The sequence below is a fragment of the Spea bombifrons genome, chromosome 1 (genome assembly GCF_027358695.1).
Source record: "Spea bombifrons isolate aSpeBom1 chromosome 1, aSpeBom1.2.pri, whole genome shotgun sequence".
Classification (NCBI taxonomy): Eukaryota; Metazoa; Chordata; class Amphibia; order Anura; family Pelobatidae; genus Spea; species Spea bombifrons.
In genome coordinates this window covers 132,668,793-132,690,342 of record NC_071087.1, presented here as the reverse complement: position 1 = coordinate 132,690,342, position 21,550 = coordinate 132,668,793, and the positions used below count along the sequence as shown (strand labels likewise).

Sequence of the window (21,550 nt, the reverse complement as noted above, 5' to 3'; positions counted from 1 at the left end):
TATTGCATGTAACCGCAAGTGTTGCTTTGCTAAGCCACACGTTTTTGCACATACGTCAATTAAACTAGATCATTTTTTTAAATTATTTTTCCCCTCCTATTGCCAAAATATATATATATTTTTTTATTGTTAAAGTTTAAAAAAACAAAACAAAAAAACTGAAACCTGGGGTATTGAGCCAACCACTAAAACAATATTGGTATTTATGTACTAAGGGATATTAAAAATACATTTTATCATCAGTTCTTATAAATAAATTCTAATACTGGGTAGGTGCTAACAATCTTATTATATTTATTATTCTTGCTACATTTGGCTGTTTGGATATTTTATTATTTTAATCCGTACAGATTTGCATTAATACTGCATGTTAATGTATCTCCATGTCATTGTTCTGTATAAAGCACAAGTGAGGAAATGAAGAAAAAAAAGTATGTAGATCTACCAATTAAGTGTTTGTTTCATAGCCTTCTTTTTAGGAGCCGCCGGATGTGCTGTCACCACAAAGTATATTCTAGCTTCATTTTGGGTTAGGCGCCGCAGTTAGCTGGTTTTACCACAGTGACCTGATAAGCTCGTATATAGGGCTGCAACTAACGATTATTTTAATATTAATCGATTAATCGGATAAAAAAAGTGAATGTAAATTTTTCATTTATTTAAAATAATTTACTAAACAAATGATGTTAAATACAAACAGCAGAATAAAAAAACTTTGATAATACATTTCTTGTCTTTATTTCCCAACCAGCCCCCCAATATATGCACATTTGAGCCCAGGCTTGCTACGCTGCCTCCCAGACATGCCACGCTGCCTCCCCACATATGCCACGCTGCCTACCACAGCACTCCACGCTGCCTCCCACATATACCACTCCACGCTGCCTCCCACATCTGCCACGCCACGCTGCCTCCCACATATGCCACTCCACGCTGCCTCCCACATCTGCCACTCCACGCTGCCTCCCACATATACCACTCCACTCTACCCCCCACATGCCACTGTGCCTGATACGCCTTATACCCCCTGAAACACCACTCCATCCTCCCCAGACATGCCACCCTGTCCTCCCCACATATGCCACACCATGCTGCCTCCCACATCTGCCACTCCACAATGCCTCCCACATATGCCACGCTGCCTTCCACATCTGCCACTCCACGCTGCCTCCCACATCTGCCACTGTGCCTGATACGCCTTATATCCCCTGATACCCCACTCCATCCTCCCCAGACATGCCACCCTGCCTCCCAGACATGCCACTTCTCTACCCCCAGATATGCCACTCTACCCCCAGATATGCCTTATACACCCTGATACACCACTCCGTCCTCCCCAGACATGCCACACTGCCCTCCCCACATATGCCTTATATACTGTATATGCCTTATACCCCCAGATATGTCACTTCACTGCCCCCAGAATTAAGATTCCCCTAAATTAACCCTAAACTCCCCATTAACCATAACTGCCCCTAAATTAACCCTTAACCACAGCATCCCCTAAATTAACCCTAAAGATTCCATCAACCACAGCATCCCCTAAATTAACCCTAAACACACCATTAACCACAACTGCCTCAAATTAACCCCAAACACCCCATTAACCACAGCTGCTCCTAAATTAACCCTAAACACCCTATTAACATAACTGCCCCTAAATTAACCCTAAACACCCAATTAACCATAACTGCCCCTAAATTAACCCTAAACACCCCACTAACCATAACTGCCCCTAAATTAACCCCCACCTCCCCTAACTTTCAGTAGCCCAAATATATATATATATATATATATATATATATATATATATTACATACATATATACACACACATATATATATATATTTATATATACACACACACATATATATATATATATATATATATATATATATATATATATATATATATATATATATATATATATATATATATATATATACACATATACTTACAGTTAGATGAGTGTCACAGCCATGTGGTTCTGGCCTGGAGAAGGAAGGGGCGGGGCCAGTTGTCACAGTGATTACAGGGAGGGGGAGTAAGTAGGAGCTGCTGCTGTGAGACGGTGAGTCAGACTAAACGGATTATATAATGAGGGGGATTTTTCAGAGCGTTTGCTCTGAAAAAACCCTCATTTTATAATCGATAATAATCGATTCAACTAATCGATAATGAAATTCGTTGCCAACGAATTTCATTATCGATTATCGATTTTATCGATTAGTTGTTGCAGCCCTACTCGTATATATTGTGTATCTGTAAGAATATGTATACCCAGATAATGTGTGTGTGCGGCCATGTTTAAAACTCACCAAGTGAACCAATATCCTCCAGAAATGGCTTTAAGCTCTCCAGTTAGCCAACCACTAAAACAACGTGGGTATTTCTATGCTAAGTGATATTATGAATACAAATCATTATTTTATCATCAGTTATTAGAAATGATTTATAAGGTGCTAAGAATCGAATCACAGACATACTAGCGCTAGTACTAGTGATGCTGGGTAGTTTCTATTAGTATTGCCGTTATTTTATTATTGCTAAATTTGCCTGTTTGGGTATTTTATGATTTTAAGGCTTACGAATTGGCATAAACACTGCATGTTAATGTATCTCCATTTCATTGTGCAGTATTTATTGTGCGTTAATATGTTAATAGCTTTCCATTAATTATTTTTAATAAAAGATTTTAAAGTGACATAAAAGTGCATGTAGAATGAATCTGAAACAAAGTAGGGCTCCATCTTGAGGCTATGATGTATGTTGCATATTTAATGTTTTTTTTCCAAATTTGCCTTAATGTACATGCTGACCCAGCTAACCAGGATTGTGTATACTAAGGCAGAACAAATGCCTAAACAAGGCCCCAGTAATAGCAATGTTAATATGTCCCCCTAAATCTTCATAAACGTTTACACATTCAGTTGCGTTGGCACAGCATTCCCCTACACCAGAAACTGATATTAATGTGTTGTCAAATTCGTTTTTCTATGGTTATGGGTGTGAAACCCCCTGCCAAGGGTCTCTTCTTATATAACAAAAAAGGATCATTGGGACATTATGTTCCTCGCAGACTACAGCTATTATATCACAACGTAGAAGGGAATGGTTATTTTGAATGATAAAATGCCAGATTATAATCCTAAAAAAAATATAGTGTGTATGAATGAGTGTGTCATGATTAACTCATATAATGTAGTGGATGCATGGAAGGGTAACCCAGCAGAGGTGGTTAGTTTCTTTGTTTCAGCACTCAATGAGTTAATCTGAGGTTGATTTAATGTGTTTCTTTGTGAATGCCCTCTGTATCTGTTCTGGCTAGAGGTGTCATCTTCCCAAAGGACCCCTGTGGTGATTCATGGCCTAACTGATAAGGATTCTTAGTTATAGGAATTCCATTCCTATCTTAAGTGGAGGGGTTTCCATCACCTTTACCCCACCATAACTTATTGGCACATCAAAGATGGGACCCGATTCTTGGGGATGGTGTCATATAATCGGTCATGTGGTCAGAGGGGGGTTTTCTTGAAACAGAGTGTGATTTAGGGACAATGCAGCGTCCGAAAAGCAGAACTCCATGATATACTCTGATCGGAACAACATCGTAGGAAACCATCTGGACTTAAGGAGTTCCCACAGGCCTGCTTATTGGAGAAACTCGTGAGTGAGGGTCCTGTGTTTAAGTCCTATTGCTTTTAAGAACTGTTTGCTGTTTTACTTTTATTTTGTATGTCTTGTTTTTTGTAATTGTGGCACTGTGTAATCTTTGTATTTTTGTTATTAAAATATTCATAATCCAAGTCTGTCTTTGGGCTCTAGTATCGATATCCACAAACCCTAAGAGAGGATAACACGTTACCGTATTGTTATTGAGTTCTACAGGATATATATATATATATGTTGTTTGCCCGGGGTGGGTTGATATATATATAGAGATAAAGGCTCTAATTCGGATTTCTCACGAATCCGGTATCAAAATCGTGAGTGGTGGCAGACTACCTGGGGGGATACAGGCAGGATTTGGGGGTTAATTTGGTGTAATTTACGCCCTGTTAAGGGGTCTAGTTAGTAAATCCAGAGGCCTGGTGCTATTAACCCCTTCATGCCCACGCCCTCCACACAGTCACGGCTTGGCAAGTAGTCCTGACCGTGACAAACTTGGTGGCAGCTAGGTGGGATATCTAGAGTTTTTTAGTGCTATATGTATTGCCCGGTTTGGTGATTTTAGTACTAGAAGAAATTACATGGGTTTTGTGTAATTTCCCAAAGACATTACTCAGTGCCTAATTACAGACATACAGTGCAAAACAGTTCGTTCCTCTCCTTTTTTGTTTTCTCTACCATACTGCATTATGGAGGCATATCGACGACAGCCAAAAGAATCTCTGGAGCTGGTTTGTCAAGAAAGGAATATACAAATTTTTGGCAAAAGTAAAGAGCAGCTGATTTTGGATCTCCTGGAACATGATAAACTCTGTGCAGAGCAGGCCATTGGAGCAGATGTGATTTTGGAAGAGCCTGTGGATCAAGGATGTTTTCCTGATAAAGTTAACGCCTTGAGTGTAATGGACTCTGAGTTACAAGTGTTACTAAAGGATCTGGGGAGCGTGGATCCTCAGCTAAAGTTCAACCTGATTCTGCAGTACAAGGAGAGAGAGAGGGAGGCTGCGGAAAGAGAGAAAGAGAGGGAGGCTGCGGAAAGAGAGAGAGAGAGAGAGAGAGAGATGGAGGCTGCTGAGAGAGCTGCGGAGCGGGCAGCTGCTGAACGAGAAGCTGAGCGGAGGTATCAGCTGGAACTTCTACGGTTAAAGCAATATAGTCCGTCTTCCCAAAGCATTGTTAACGGGGATGGATATGCTAACCGACCTCGTCTGGAACACTTTCCAATGCTGGAAAAGGACACTGACTTGGATGTGTTTTTGAGGGGGTTTGAGAAAGTGTGCCGGCAGTACCAGCTGCCCAAGGAAGAGTGGGGAAAGTATTTAACCCCACGTCTGAAGGGGAAAGCCCTGGATGTGTTTGCTTCCCTACCAATGGAAGTGGATCAGGACTATGAGGCCATAAAATCTGCCTTGTTAAAAAGTTTTAACCTCACCCCTGAATTCTACAGGAAAAAGTTTCGAGAGATGCAGCAAGCTACATCGGACAGTTGTACCGAATATGCGGGACAGCTTCGGACTGTTTTCCGGCAATGGACTGGAGGCCTACAAGTTACTACATATGAGGCCCTGGAGGATCTGATGATTTTGGAGCAGTTCCTGAGCACACGAAGTCCGGAGGCCCGAGAGTGGATTCTGGACAGAAAACCTAAGACCACGGCAGAGGCGGCAGATCTTGCTAACGATTATGCCAACAACCGTACTCCAACAACCAAGCGGGTACAAGCATCACAAGGACCATCTACTTGGAAAAGAGCAGCCTACCAGCCACCAACTCCTAAGCCAGCCGGGAGATTATCACCAACACTTTTTCTAGCCAACAGAGCAGGGGCCACATCGGGCCAGGGGGATACCCGCCGGTGTTATCGGTGTAACCAGATTGGGCACTTGAGTGCCACCTGCCCTTCTAAGAGACCATCTCCACAGACAAATGGAAATGGAGGTACAGCTGGGGGAGCTGCACCTGTTTTGTTTGTGGCTAGACCAAAGGAGGCACCAGGAGACAATTTGCAGTGTGTAGCAGTTGAGGAACACCCAGCTGTCTTGTTTGTTTCCAGGGTTCAGGGGAATGAAGATGAGAACCTACAAAGAGTGACTGTAGGTGACTGTGTGACTATGGGACTCAGGGATACGGGGGCTGCTTGCACTCTGGTGCGGCCTGAGATGGTAAAATTGGAGGATCATATCCCTGGGAAGACCATGTCCATCCATGGAATTGGCGGGGTGCGCCCTGCAGTGCCAGTGGCACGTGTGTACCTTGATTGGGGTGTGGGCAAGGGTTTGCGGGAGGTGGGGATATCCGAGGATATTCCTGTTAATGTTTTGCTGGGCAAGGATCTGGGTCGACTTGTTTGCCAGTATGCACCAGTTGAGGAAACCTGCAAACCTGGAGGGCTGGTAGAGAGCCCTGTCCAACCTAAGGTACTGTCTGAAACTTTGGGAGTAGTGGGTAGCTGGGAGGGAGCCCGGAAGGTAGAGGTATGCCTGTCTGAACCAGCACCCAGGATCCTGTCTCCTGAAGAGATGGAGGGGGATGTGCACCAAGGGACCAGACCTAGCAAGCAAGCTCTAGGGGAAACGTGTGGTTTGACCTTTGGAGGGGCAAAGGTTCAGGAACAGGGAGTCTGTGGTGGCTCTTCTGGTTCAATGCCCCCTGATACAGAAAAGCATAGTGTTACTATGGATGATCAGGTAGCCAAGGGATTCGGGCATGCTGGGGATACTTCTGTCAACGTGTCTTCAGAAGTTGTATGCCCTGAAGGTATTATCCCTGGAAAACTAAAGGGGACTGGGGATGTGTGCCCAACCGTGTCTACAGCACCTGAGTACTTAGATCTCGGTGCAGGAGAAAGAATGCGTGATGTTGGGGTGTCTGAGGATATTAATATTAATGACTTTTCTAAAAGGGTAAACAAGGGATATATGGACTGTGATGTTTCTGTGTGTCATGCTCCAGATGAAATGCTTAATGTAACTCCTAAAGTGCTGGAGGTTAAGAAGCAGGAAGGGGATAGTTTCTCAACTGTGCTTAAGACCCCTAAAGCTGTAAAGTCTGGAGATAAGGAGGAGGGGGAGGAAAATTCACACCTTGTTATACCTTTTGTGTGTTCACTGAGTGGGCAGTGTGAGGGGCAGAATATTTCCCCTGTAGCTGTAGTGGCATACCAGCAAGATGCTGGGGCAACAGCTATAGAGGATAATATAGTACGGGTTGATGAAAAGACAGCTACGTTGACCAGTCAGCAAGAAACCCCTCGCCCTGTGAGTGTAGGTGAAGCCAAGAGCCTGGGATCCACACCGGATGCCCAGGACAATGGACAGACGTTTGCTGTCTTGCTTGGGAATGGGCAGCGTTTAGCTATCCTAAGCAGGGCAGAGAAACAAATGGATGAGGCCTTAAAACATCTGAGTAACTTATCGCCAAAGGAAGAGGTTTATTCAAGGGTTGGCAGAGAGTGCTTAGCTATGGAGCGTGCTTTGCAGGAGTTACAGCCATGCTTGTATGGTTGTGACTTCACTATTATAATCTATCACAACCCTTCTCTTCAGGCGGATAGAGTAGATGGGAAGCTTAGCAAGTTGCTCAGATGGAGTCCGGTGCTACAACAGTATTGTTCTACTGGTTGGTGTGACAAGTCAGCTTCTATGGGAACGCTGACTGTTTGTCTTGTCAGGGGGAGACTAGAATTTAGGCAGACATAGTAGATCAGCGTGTGCTGACCTCCTCTGTCCACCATCTTAAAGGGGGAGGTGTCATGATTAACTCATATAATGTAGTGGATGCATGGAAGGGTAACCCAGCAGAGGTGGTTAGTTTCTTTGTTTCAGCACTCAATGAGTTAATCTGAGGTTGATTTAATGTGTTTCTTTGTGAATGCCCTCTGTATCTGTTCTGGCTAGAGGTGTCATCTTCCCAAAGGACCCCTGTGGTGATTCATGGCCTAACTGATAAGGATTCTTAGTTATAGGAATTCCATTCCTATCTTAAGTGGAGGGGTTTCCATCACCTTTACCCCACCATAACTTATTGGCACATCAAAGATGGGACCCGATTCTTGGGGATGGTGTCATATAATCGGTCATGTGGTCAGAGGGGGGTTTTCTTGAAACAGAGTGTGATTTAGGGACAATGCAGCGTCCGAAAAGCAGAACTCCATGATATACTCTGATCGGAACAACATCGTAGGAAACCATCTGGACTTAAGGAGTTCCCACAGGCCTGCTTATTGGAGAAACTCGTGAGTGAGGGTCCTGTGTTTAAGTCCTATTGCTTTTAAGAACTGTTTGCTGTTTTACTTTTATTTTGTATGTCTTGTTTTTTGTAATTGTGGCACTGTGTAATCTTTGTATTTTTGTTATTAAAATATTCATAATCCAAGTCTGTCTTTGGGCTCTAGTATCGATATCCACAAACCCTAAGAGAGGATAACACGTTACCGTATTGTTATTGAGTTCTACAGGATATATATATATATATGTTGTTTGCCCGGGGTGGGTTGATATATATATAGAGATAAAGGCTCTAATTCGGATTTCTCACGAATCCGGTATCAAAATCGTGAGTGGTGGCAGACTACCTGGGGGGATACAGGCAGGATTTGGGGGTTAATTTGGTGTAATTTACGCCCTGTTAAGGGGTCTAGTTAGTAAATCCAGAGGCCTGGTGCTATTAACCCCTTCATGCCCACGCCCTCCACACAGTCACGGCTTGGCAAGTAGTCCTGACCGTGACAGAGTGCTCCCTACCTGAACATTTATGAAGTCGTGTTCTGGATCAAACCATCTGAAATCACCGTAAAATTAGATCATGTTCTGTATGTAGCGCAGGAAAATATTTGCATCCCAATCAATGGGTTCTTGTTTAGTTACAGAATGAAAGAAAATAAGGTTTGTGTGTGATCTGTGGATTTGTAAGCAATTGGGCTATATAAATATTGTTTAAGGAGAATGCAATATACTTTTAAGTACGGGGGGTTAAAAAAAAATATAAAAAAATATTAATATTAATATTAAAAAAAATTAAAAAAATAAAAGCATTAGTACTTTGGAGGAAATACCCAGGCTTTGCTGGAACACCATTCAAATACTGTTGATCCTTTCTCACCCACACATTGGAAGATGATACTGTAATACTAGAGGGAAAGATAAACAAAACTTTACAGGTCTTCTAAATGTTTGCTCAGTGGAATGTTTTTAAATCTCCATTGACTTTGTTAATTTACATCGGGGCTTCACAAGTGTGTGTGGAAGCCAGACATACAAACCACGGGAGTCGGCATGATAATGTTTAGGATCTAGAAAGATACATCCATAGATATTTATATAAACTGACACAAAAAAGGGTACCTGGCTGCTAGGATTGGCTCCAAACTCTGAATTACATGGATATTTTTTGTTATGTCCTTATTTTTATTGTGACAACACATTCGGTGTATTGTAAACACTAAGGAGATTTAAACAATGAAAACAATGTGGTGACAAAAAAGTTCCTCTTTAGAAGATTTTTCTTCGTTTCAAGAACGAGGAAATACGAACGTAGTGCAGTAGGTGGCAGCAGATGGCCACAGCCAGTGCCCAGTGGGACAGATCAATGTAATTAATCCAGGTTATTTTCTCATTAATCAAAATTACTATTTTGACATATTATAATTAAAGGCCAATGAAGATTGAGCAAGCTGTTCTAAGAAACAGAAAATAAAAGGCAAGAGAGATTCTGGTAAAAAAAATAAATAAATAAAATAAAAGTTAACTAACAAAGTGGGAAAATACATGTATTTATAAATGCATAAACTATGCAGAACTGCTTAACCTGTCCTCCTTGAACATTGCAGAGTGCTGAGAGTTTCGGAATACAGTGTATGTGTAAATGCCAATCATGCCTTTCGAAGTTGATTTATTCCTTGTTCCTGTAATGTCTCAGGCAGATACTGACAAAGAGGTCAAGACGTCAGAACAATTGCATGCTGCCCTGTATTGGCATACTGTTGAATAGCGTTTGAAATTCTGGAAACCTAATTGTTACAAAAACACGGTTAAGAGAATTGAAAGAAGTGTTGCAAAATATGCTGCAAGACTTGTGTAATAAGACGTTATAGGTAGGTAACACCGCTTATGGCTTGGAATATATAAGCCGTTGCAGGGGAGACAAAGGAAACATTATCAGAAACATTAAGAGGTTTCATTAAGCAAAATGTCCTTTTTGCTCAGCAAGCAGATGCTTTACGGGAGAGCTTTGTTGACAGTCGTAGACGACATCCATTGGGTCCAAAGAAAATGATTATAAATAATTAAGAAAAAAAAAGTTGACATTTGTGGAAAATTCAGCGAGGAAAGCAAAGTTATAAATGACTAATCTCTGTAGTGTCCAAACAGCTGGATATTGGATGTTACTGTTTGGGGGTTTTAAAACCTATTTTCATGTTAAATGCATATTGGAGTCCATTTTTCTTGAATAGTGTATTTTGCTGCATGCAAACTGGTGCGGAGTTAATCTCTCATTTAACTCCTCCCCTAGTGGTCTCCCCTGAAAGCTGGGAGCATACCACAGTATACTTCCTAACCATGCTCACAACTTCCATTTAAGTCTGAGTAGGAGCAGCCAATCACATGTTTGTTATCTGAACTGATATTTTGCTAGCATAAGGCTAGGTTTCCACTTGGTTTTTTTTGCTAAAAACGCCAATTCAGCCACACAGCGTTTTTTTTGTGAAAAAACGCTGCAGCCAGATGTTAGCTGTTCTTCAATAGGAAATCGCACAATGCCATATCCACTTGGCGGTTTTTTGTTTGGCGTTTTTTCAGTCCTCTTTGGCAATTTTCTGCTTTTTTGGGCTCTGTGGCAGTTTTTCAAAATCGCAGCATGTTGACACTTGGCGTTTTTTGCAAGGAAATCTTGGCGTTTTTCTCCAATAGAAGTCTATGGGAGAGAAAAAACGCCATGAAAAAGCCATGTGGGTTTTTTGCCTTGGCGTTTTTTACGGCGTTTTTTAAGCCGGGGCGTGTTTAAGTAGAACTCTACCAAGTAAATGACATCAGGAGAGGGCAGATACTTGCCATTTATCCTAATCCCTTTTAGCTAGGTGAAACTTCTAACTTGTAAAGGCTGGAAAAACTGCCTAAAGTCAAAAAAAGCAATTTCCACAGAAAGGCTAAAACGCCAGAAAAAACTCCAGAAAAAACGCCAAAACGCAGGAGAATGCAGTGGCAGTTTTCTTGGCGTTTTTCCTGGCGTTTTTCATCAAGAAAAAAACGCAGGACAAAAACCCAAGTGGAAACCTAGCCTAAATGTGATTGGTTATTCAGTGACTTGAATGGAAGTGCTTCAGTGCAAGAAATGAACATATTAATGCTTCCTTGTTTAAGTAGAGGGAGCTGGAGAAAGAGTTAAATGTGATGGATGTCTCGTTTTTTTATCTCCACTAACTAAAGTATCCTTGCTCCAAATCACACGCAGTAAAATACACTGGAGTCCATGCTTCTAATGTTGCAGAAATGCCAGAATAATTTATAGTATGCGTCTCAAAAACTGACACAAGGATCCCACCATCAGTGGATGGAGAAGTGAAAGCGTGACACAAACATGTCTCTTATATTGGCGTATATAAAAGAAATGTATTGTGCTTTCCACTCTGCCTCTAATACGTTTCTTAAGCGAACCAACTTACGGGTTTCAGTCTGTAGCCCAAGTTGTAACTACTACGGCTACTACTAGGCTTTGAGACCTTCTTGATAATGTTTTATAATGCAAGTCTTGCAGTATTTTTTTAATCCTTCTTTTTATTTGTGAAAACTGTTTCCAGAATTTCAAAAAAATATCATGTCATGTATTTTATGTATTGACCTCTGTCTCATGTTTCCCTGCTATCAAAAGTAATGTGTAGGTGTGGAAAACGGCTTCTATTTCTTACACTTACTGCCAACAGACTATGGGTTCAATTAATAAATTAGTAAGGCAAGCTTAGGGTGGTCTACCAGTAGTCATACATTGGTGGGCTTCCATTAGGATCATGTTACGTGGTCCCATAAAAGTGTTTCAAATGTTTAAAAAGTACATTGCATAATCCCATGCACTTACTAAATAGTAGATATATTAAAGAGTTCCAGTAGAATGGTAGTATAGAAAGACATTAAGACACAATAATGATCGATGTGGTGAAATGGGGTCACATTGAGAGGGTATAATACTTTTTTTTTTAGTATACTATAAATAAACCATCGACAGTCTTGCCTAAATAATATATCTAGCTCAAATAAAGATGGTTATCTGTTTGTATTACAAACATAAAGCAGTGGTGTTTACCCATCAACATTACGGAAACCAAGTCATAAAGCATTGTGGGTCACGTACAGTAAAAACTAATCCTGCCTGGATCCGCATTTCAGATATAAGTATGTTAGTAGGGATTAGAAAGTGAGCTATTGTTTACCGCAACCTGGTATGGAAATCATGAGAGCGAGTGGTATTAGAGCTTTGTTTGGCTATTAAAAAGGTGTACTTGTGTTTTTAAATCATTGATATTTTATTTTTAAACCAATCAAATCATAATCAATTTAATTTTATAACAATCTTAATATTTCCAAACACCTTTTAACTTTTGATCCAAGCTACTCCATAAGATCTAAATGTACACATGTCATCTCATAATAATTAAGAAAACACAGAACCTGTTCTGTTGCATGCATGTTTCTTGGTTGCAGACATTTTTTACTACAACCGTAATATATTCAAATGTTACTTCACAACAAAATATAGTTTAAAATTAACAATGTAACCATATATATTGTTCCATAAAGTCATATTTTGTGAGCTACAATGCAGCACATTTATGCTTTCGACCAAGACCATTAATGATGTCATATTCTAGCGAGCTGCATGTGCGGCACATGGTAAGGTCACTATGCAGGCTGTGCCGGGCAGGTACAGAGCTCCATATTTTATATGGGCCGGTTACGTGGGTGATCTCCCCAACAGGCACAGGGGGAAATGGCAAGTTTGGGATCCCGATTGTCCAATAGGGCATTCTGCCCTTTGGTTATGTGACAGAGGGGCTGATGCCCCTGGTACTGCTGCCCTCGGCATAGGTGAGACTACACCCCTGGGGGCAGTTGCCCCAGGCAACCGAAGGTGAGGGGGCATACTTGAGCAGTCTGGCAGCAATTCCCCAGAGCCTACTTGGGTTCTCGGTGTTGTGAATGTGCCATCAGTCTGGGGTGCGACCTCTGACCTTTCCCCAGGCAGCAAGATCCCTGATTATAGCTCTGGAAACTGTCCATATTTTGGATGAAAAGATTTAGACTTTTTTGACACTCCTTGAATCTAGCTTGTTTCTCCTGTTTTCTTCATAATTTCTAAAACCTGTCGTATTCAAGAAGGTAGATTGCATTTTATTATTAGACATAATGTCTTTACGCTGTTTAAACAATGCATTATTCAGAGCCAGCTAGGTACAGAAGCTTGCCAGCATTGGCTCTTCATAAAACCTACAGAAGTGGGTCAGTTAGAACCTTATAGTGAATAAACCCCATTTATCCCCACTGACTGCATAGTTCAGTTTAAAGGGGAACATGCACACACACACTTATATTTTCTGTTTTTACTACTAATAGGTTAAAATAAGTTTGCAAAATTGTGCTATTTTTTTATTTTAAAACAGTTCAAATTTAACGTAAAAAAAATGTTTTCAGAAAATGTATTTCGTCAGTGCCCCAAGATGTGCATGTACATGGTTATTAGGGTGTGCATCCCTGTATTTTTCAGAATCTCAACCCATTGGTTGATTATGTGATGTTCTTTCTTTCCCCTTCAAAGAGGAACATTTGTTTGGGTTAACAGGAAGTGGATTGAATGTAACTCCTTCTATCTGTGCATAAGCTGTGTGATATCGCATACCGCAATGGGCGATATACATGTATGTATAATCACATCTATTCGATAAACGTACCAAGGGATGTGGGAGCTTCAGTTTCAGTTTTCCATGGAAATAATGGGTGAGTGGGGTGGTTGCCATAACCCGTGGCACTCAACGGGCACTCAACGGGTTAAAGGGACCAGGATTATGTTCGTTATGTAAGCAGGCATTTGTGACTGTCCTCTCGGGTTCATCATTCATATCCTGACAGTAGTATAAGGAAGATAGAACTAGCTTGCACTAGGAGATCAAAGAGAAACAAATCCAAAATAAAGACCATTTCAGATAGGCTACCCAGGAGCAGAGCACAAAGAAACTTTTATTCGCAAAGTGTAAAAGCAAAACAGACTAAAAACCGACAGCTCTATAAAATTGGAGCTTCCAAAGCCTTAAACGATAAGGTTAGTTTATAAACTCAAATGAGGAACATAACTAAACCCAGATGTAGTTTCTCAACGAGATTTACCTATTTGCCTTATCGTATGATTCTATTAAACTGATAATTCTGGACTAGTATTGTCAAAACTATATTACTGGACTGTCTGTAGGATCATTCATATGGGTCTAATATATATACTTACAGTATTGTCTATTTACCACATTATTCCAACAAAATGTTACAAAACATCTAATTCTGGAATAATGTGTTACATTGCTTTCTCTAGATCATGAAATAAAACACCCAGAATAACAAGCAGTTCTGCTTCGGTTTTTGTTTAGTAAACAGCAGTGAGTGTTTGCTGTGGGAGGTATATGTTGGATGACATTTTAGCTGCTTGTGGCTTGGGTACTAAAAAGAATTGGGTGATTCAAAGGAGAGGACTTAGATAATAGTGACTTGGCCAGGGGATCTCAAAATATTTGTTTTCTTCATTAGCCGTACGACGTTAGCATTATTGAATATGCGGAAATCAGGTGGGTAGACTTGTTTTTGCCTAATTAACACTTGTTGGAAGTGATGGAAAAATATAGATATATACTATATTTAAACCCAAATCACTATCATTTTACAGTATTTCTAATTAGTAGAATTTTCTGAAATGCCAAAGTATATGTGAGTATATAGATTGATGAAAGTACACTTACGGTAGTGTGTATGTATGTGTGTATATATATGTGTGTGTGTATATATGTGTATATATATATATATATATATATATCTCTAAGCATGCACCTAAAGTCACACAGTATGGCACCTGTATCGGCATTGGTATTTTATATTTATTTATTGGTATTATTTAGCTTTCTGTGCTTGGAGGGCTTTTGTCATATTTGTACCCACCATAAGCATACAGAATAGATATCCATTATTTGTATATAGCAGTGGTATACTACAATACATTGCTTTTACCATTATTAAAACTTTTCTTTTATCTTACTATTTCTTTTGTTACATACTATGGTCTTATGTGTAATAGAGTAAAAATAAATGAAGGTAATATACTTGTAAATATTGTATTTTTAAAATCATCTCATTGCAGGTAATTGTTAAATTTTCTTTCAAGTCTTCATAATGGGGTTTATGGATTAAAATAACCAAATGTATGTACTAGAAACATATCTTGTATTTCTACCACGGAAGCAACAATCTTGAGAACAAGAAGTATGACTATTCCTCCTTATAAAGTTCTCTCTCCTCTTTAACTTGCTGATTGTCACTGATTGGTTCAGGCAGCCTTTATAGGGTAGAGTGAGAAGAAGTTCTAGAAATTCAGAACGGTAAACTGATCACATAATGCCAGCTGGGCAACATTGAGACAAATATTTCAGCTTTACTGAGATAAAATAGCCTCTTAGTTTTGAACATGCTTGCATGATTTTAAAACAAAAAGTAATGTTGATAATGCAGCTTAGCAAAATCCTTGGTAGTTCCCCTTTAAAGTTTGATTATATATTTAAAAGCTGTATCCCGATAAAGACCCACAAACCCTGATATATACTAACTAGACTCTGATTTGCCTTTGTGCTAAACGAGAAAAATGAGAGAGATTGTTTTAGTCTTTTATGTTGCCTTTTCTTTTTTGTTACTTTATAAAGTATTATTGTTATTTTCATTCTACCGTTTAACGAAATGTGTATCGCCAGCGCAAATGCTGTTAAAAGGGTGCTCCAGCCATCAAATGCACTTTAATGCAAATTATTACTGAGGTCCCCCCTTTTGTGAATATATGGGGGAGATTGTGCAGAATCCCCTTTATGCCTCTAGATTGTAAACTCGTTTGTACAACGCCATGGAATTTGTTGGCGCTATATTAAATAAATAATAATAATTTAGCGCTTACCCCCCCCCTGAATTATTTGCTGTGGTGGAGATCTGTTCAGCCGAACACATCTCAATGTCCCGTACATCAAAGAATGTTCCCTTTCATTTTTCTTTTGGTTCCCCCTTCCAAATGCATGGAGGGCACATCTCCTGCTAGCTAAAGCACATGCGCAGTATACTCATTGCTAGTCATTTTGTGCTTTTCAGCCAATGATTGCTCTTCCGATTAGCTGCAAGTTACACTAAAAAGGAACCATGGAAGGACTAGTTCCCCCTTTTGTCGTTGGTGGATCTGTATGGGGCCCTAAGCTGTCTCGAATACTATAGATATAATAGCTCAGTGTCCCCTTTCAAATGCATAGAGATGGCAATCATCACAGTCGCTCCCATGGCGTATTCCTGAGTGTACCAGTATGCAGTGTTCAGGTACTTAGTAGACATGCTGGCCATGTTTTTGTAATCTGTTGTGGCACCAAACTTGGTTGTTTTATAGACATTTCCGCAGCAATATTGTGACAGCCCCAAAACGTACCTTTAATGTCAATTAATGCTGTTTGCTAAACTGGAATGTAAGAGCGGCCGTTACCCTTTAATGTTTTGACATTTAGGTTTAACGTAATAGGCATTAAAGCTGTTAGTTACGTATTTTATGAAAAGTATCCCTTTTAAATACAACAATCATAATGGTTGGCTTTATTAATGGAGGATTTGTTTATCCTCAAAATATGTTTTATAGCAAAGAGCCAAATGGACCTGATGTGATCTGGCTGAATAAAGCGGGATTTGTATGTACCTGGTGACTGGTGCAGAATAAACAGATTCAATCAGTATGCACCCAGTTCAGGAACTTTATCCCTGCTTAAAAGCTACTGTTTTATATAATAAATAAAATAGCATTCATGCAGTAACTATGGATGCTGTATTGTTTGGCATGACTTTTATTCCCCATCAGGCTGACAATAAATATGTCAAAAATCCCATTTCCCAAGGAACTAAAATTGAAAAGCATACTGTTTTTCTATTAAGGGATTTCAATTTCTTGAAAGTACCAATACTGCCCACAATAAGAAAATAAAAATAGAAGGGATATGCTACTTTAATGCACTTTAAAATATCATTTTCTCTGTCTTGAAAATGCATGGACAGACTCAGCAGAAAAGTCCTCCACAGCGTTTCTTGCTATCCCACCCCAGCTCCTAGACGTTGCAGGGGATGTGTTCAGCTGAACGCATCCTCTATGCATGCGCGATATAGTCGCCACTACAGAGCTTGCTTGTGCGGGAATTCCAGGGGGTCTATCAAGACCCTGCATGCATGCACAGAAGTCGCTACCATTGATTTGTTTTATTTTGCCAGTGACTGGTTGCTTTAAGCAGCAATGACATTTGGACATCGGTTTGAGCTCTGCGCTACAGCTCTGGAATGGATGTGATTGCAGATGATGTAAAAAACGCATATTTGGCTATCCTGAAGCTTACGGTAGAGGATGCAGCTAAAATATTTGATCATATTATAAAACAAAATTTGAGAGCATAGAGGGATGTAGGCCCATTAGTTTACTTTTGAGGTTTGTTTTTGGCCTAGTTGATTCTCTGTTCCTGTAACCCAATCCTTTACTGATCCTTGTGTACATGAAAATAGGGATTCTTCTGTATAAACGAGGACTAAAGATCCTATTCTGATATACTGATACATAACCTTTATTGCTAAGATTTAAAAATACATATTAACATTAGTCAGGTAACCAATCACCTGATACTAAAATAAAAGTGCTGCTGGAAAACTCTCCGCGTAGAATATTCCAGCTCCGTGACGGGGTAATTTAATGGGTTTTTAGATGAAGCTCATCAATCAAGGATGCTCAAGTACGGAGTTATATTAGTTGTATATGAAGGAGTGATGGGTAATGCCAATTGCCATGATATTTGAAAGGAATAGTAGAGGTAGATGAGTAAATCTTGATCTTTAATCATGTGTCCGTGGGTGTAGTTGATAATGTCGGTTATATTGTAGGAATTTGTGTTTTGAGCAGGTACTGTGTAACAGGATACACTGTTCCCTCCGTATATATGTAACTAGGGCTGAAACAACTAATCGATAAAATCGATAATAATCGATAATGAAAATCGTTGTCAACGAATTTCATCATCGATTAATCGGATCGATTTTTATCGATTATAAAAAGAGGTTTTTTTCAGAGCAAATGCTCTGAAAAACTCCTCTCCTTATATAATCCGACCTCAAACAGAGATCGGATTATAACACCGGAATCCAGATCCCCCGCAACGCTGCAGGAGACCTGGATTCCCCTCACTGCCGGCCGGTCTCTCACTTCCGTCTCTCTCCCCCCTCCCATCTGCCTCCTCCCCCTCCCATACATCACTCTGCCTCTCTACCCGGCACCGTTACTGGCAGGCACTTTCCCTGCAGCTTCATAGAAGCCACAGTGTAAGTGAAGGGCAGTAACGGAGTCTGTCTGTGCGATGCAGACCCCCACCGGCTGACAGAGAATCATCCTCTCTGATAGCCAGTGAGGGTCTGCATCGCACAGACAGACTCCGTTACTGCCCTTCACTTACACTGTGGCTTCTATGAAGCTGCAGTGAAAGTGCCTTCAGTAACGGAGCCGGGTAGAGAGACAGAGCGGTGTATGGGAGGGGGGAGGAGTCAGAGGGGTGTATGGGAGCCACCCTCCAATACACCACTCTGGCTCCTCCCCCTCTCATACGCCACTCTACCCGGCTCCCTGGTGTCTTGTCAGAAACGGAGGTTCACAGGAGGCAGAGTGGAGTATGGGAGGGGGGAGGAGGCAAAGTGATGTATGGGAGGGGGAGGAGCCAATGTGATGTATGGGAGGAGGCAGAGTGGAGTATGGGAGGAGCCAGAGTGGAGTATGGGAGGGGGAGGAGCCAGAGTGGTGTATGGGAGGAGGCAGAGTGGAGTATGGGAGGGGGAGGAGCCAAAGTGATGTATGGGAGGGGAGGAGGCAGAGTGGTATATGGGAGGGGGAGGAGGCAATGTGATGTATGGGAGGGGAGGAGCCAAAGTGATGTATGGGTGGGGGAGGAGCCAGAGTGGTGTTTGGGAGGGGGAGGAGCCATAGTGGTGTATAGGAGGGGAGGAGCCAGAGTGATGTATGGGAGGGGGAGGAGCCAGAGTGGTGTATGGGTGAGTTATAGTGGTGTATGGGGGGTATTATGAATTTTTAGGGCATATAGGGGGTATAAGGCATATGGATATTAGGCATATCAGGGGGGCATAAACATATCTGGGGGTAAAAGGTATATCAGGGGGCTCAGTGGCATATAGGGGGTATAAGACATCGATATTAGGCATATCAGGGGGGCATAAAACAAATCTGGGGGTAAAAGGTATATCGGGGGGCTCAGTTGCATATCACTGGCATATAAGGAGTATAAGGCATATCAGGGGGCACAGTGGCATATCAGGGGGCACAGTGGAATCTGGCATATAAGAGGTATAAGGCATATATGGGGGCAGAGTGGCAAGCTGGGGGTCTGATGTGCATAACTGGGGGCAGTTTGGTAAATAAAAAAATGTAAACAAGGCTTTTTTCTCAGTTTTTATTAAATATGAAAAATAGTTAAGATATGAATTAATATTTACTAATAACTTTGTATTAAAACCTAGTTTGAGAAACACCGTGTTTGGGTTCTTGTAGCTTTTATTATTATGTCAGTAAAATAAGAAGGTGAATAGAGAGAGGCCATTGCAATAAAGAGATGAAAGTGTAAATTGTACGTTTTTTATTGCAATTTTTCTTCAATTTAAAATAATGTATTTTTTTATCCGATTAATCGACAAAATAATCGGCCAACTAATCGATTATTAAAATAATCGTTAGTTGCAGCCCTATATGTAACGTGAGTGTTGTTACTCTTAGTTGCTGTATTGATTTCTGCTGTAGGTCCAGCCTTAATTATAAGCTAGTGAGGGTGATGGGGGATACACCACTGCTAGGCATTCGGGCATCAACCAATGGGGAGGGGGAGAGAAGTGTTTTGAGGGGGTTCAAGTGACACCACGTGGCCTCCGATATGCTCCTGTCTCCACGTGTCGGTTCAAAATAGTTCAGAAAAGGGCCCTTCCGACCTGGATCAGTGTGGTCCAGGTCGGAAGGGCCCTTTATAAGCAATTTTGAACTGGTACGAGGAGACGGGAAGGAGCGGTCGCACTGGGCCCCCTAGTGGCAGGGGCCCCCATCGCAGCTGCGACCGCTGTAATCCCTGTAGTTACGCCAGTGGGTCTTTCACATCTAGGAGTGACAAACATTAGAGGGAATTCTATGCAGTGAGTTTTCCAGCCGCCCTTGTTTTCTAGTATCGGGTGATTGGGTACCTGACTAATCTTCATGGGATAATGCAATTCTTAGCCCTAGATAGATCCACTCACCATGTCTCCAGGAGTTACTCCAGGGGGTACCATTATGCAGTTTTTAGATTAAAGCATCATTCTTTTCTGACTAATTATACCTCAGATACAACTTTAAAAAGGCACTTCCCTACCAGAGTTCCCTATCTGCTCCTATATAGCACACAGTGGTTAATGTTAAGGGTGTTGTTCCACTTGGATAAAAGATTTGCGTACTCTATCATGTAAAATAATCCTTCACAGATCCATTGTTTTATCCTTTGCTCATTAAACCTATCAGTGCCTAATTTTGTGTCACATGACGAGCATTCCCAGCAAAAATTCAGAGTAAGGCAAAGGGGGATAATTTAGCATTAGAAACATAGATTTATGAAAGTGTTTAGATTCAGCAGTTTATTTGGGAAACAAATACTATCTTACCATTCATTCAGTCAATTGCGTCCCTGATGTATAAAATAAACTAATACGTCTACTACTGCCCAAGGGTTGAAATCAAGAGAATGTTAATGATCTTAAAACAGGCAAAAGTGTAAATGAAATGAAAGAAAGTAAATAATAATAATAATGGTGAACAGTTTTAGAGAGATATTTGTTAATAAAACAGTAAAAATACTGTAATTGCCATGGTTTCTGTATGAAACCTCCTTTGACTTTTTATTTATTGTTTTCCATTTCTTCTAGTATTATTATAGGTGATCATTTGTATATATTTTGCAAAGTTTCACAAGCTGATTATGTTTGCTGATCTGACATTTCCTGTTTCATATCCAGTTTTCCTGGACCCAGCCCTAATTATTTTATGACACACCTCTGACTCTTTTGAGTTGTTATAATTGATCTCCGCTAACATCGGTCCTGGCAGTTGGACTTGTTAGCCCAAGGCCATGTAGCTACAACAATCACTATTAAGAGCCCTTTTCGCTCTGCAGCGTTGCTCGCTTCCTGTAATCCTGTCATGTAACTGCATGCAATCCTCCACCCCTCCAGAAAAAAAAATCTAGAAGAAAAAAAAAAAAAGAGGAAAACTCTCCACTACTGAATAAGTGCTTGTGTCTGAAAATACTGCTCATTCCAGACAGTGGCCCAGGATGGGATGGGCTTCTGCCCTTAATAACGCTGCCTGATTGGCTGAGCTTGAAGAACTTTCCCCCTTTCATCCTGAAAATCTTTTTTTTTTTTTGGTTGAGAACTTGACTCGCTGCTGCTTTTTTAAAGCGTACGTCAGCTGAAAACTGGTCTCCAGTGGCTTACACTGACACCATGAGTTCAGACGGAGATGAATCCAGAGACGGTATGTTTTGTTGGGATTTTTGTGGGCATCT

At 40.8% G+C, this 21,550-nt stretch overlaps 1 protein-coding gene across 3 annotated transcripts in view; it reads left to right on the top strand.

The window, feature by feature from the left end:
• Positions 1–21,550, top strand: part of TNFAIP8 (TNF alpha induced protein 8) — a 52,488-nt gene that overhangs the window by 16,538 nt on the left and 14,400 nt on the right. Inside the window, exon 1 of one of the 3 annotated variants that reach the window (XM_053474144.1) lies at positions 14,367–14,488. The exons of 1 other annotated variant lie outside the window; for it this stretch is intronic. In XM_053474144.1, coding sequence (XP_053330119.1) covers positions 14,476–14,488 — 13 coding nt within the window. In that variant the 5' untranslated portion in view covers positions 14,367–14,475. Of the gene's footprint in view, positions 1–14,366; positions 14,489–21,395; positions 21,520–21,550 lie in introns of those variants that run through there. One more of the 3 variants, XM_053474136.1, reaches the window with a different exon arrangement.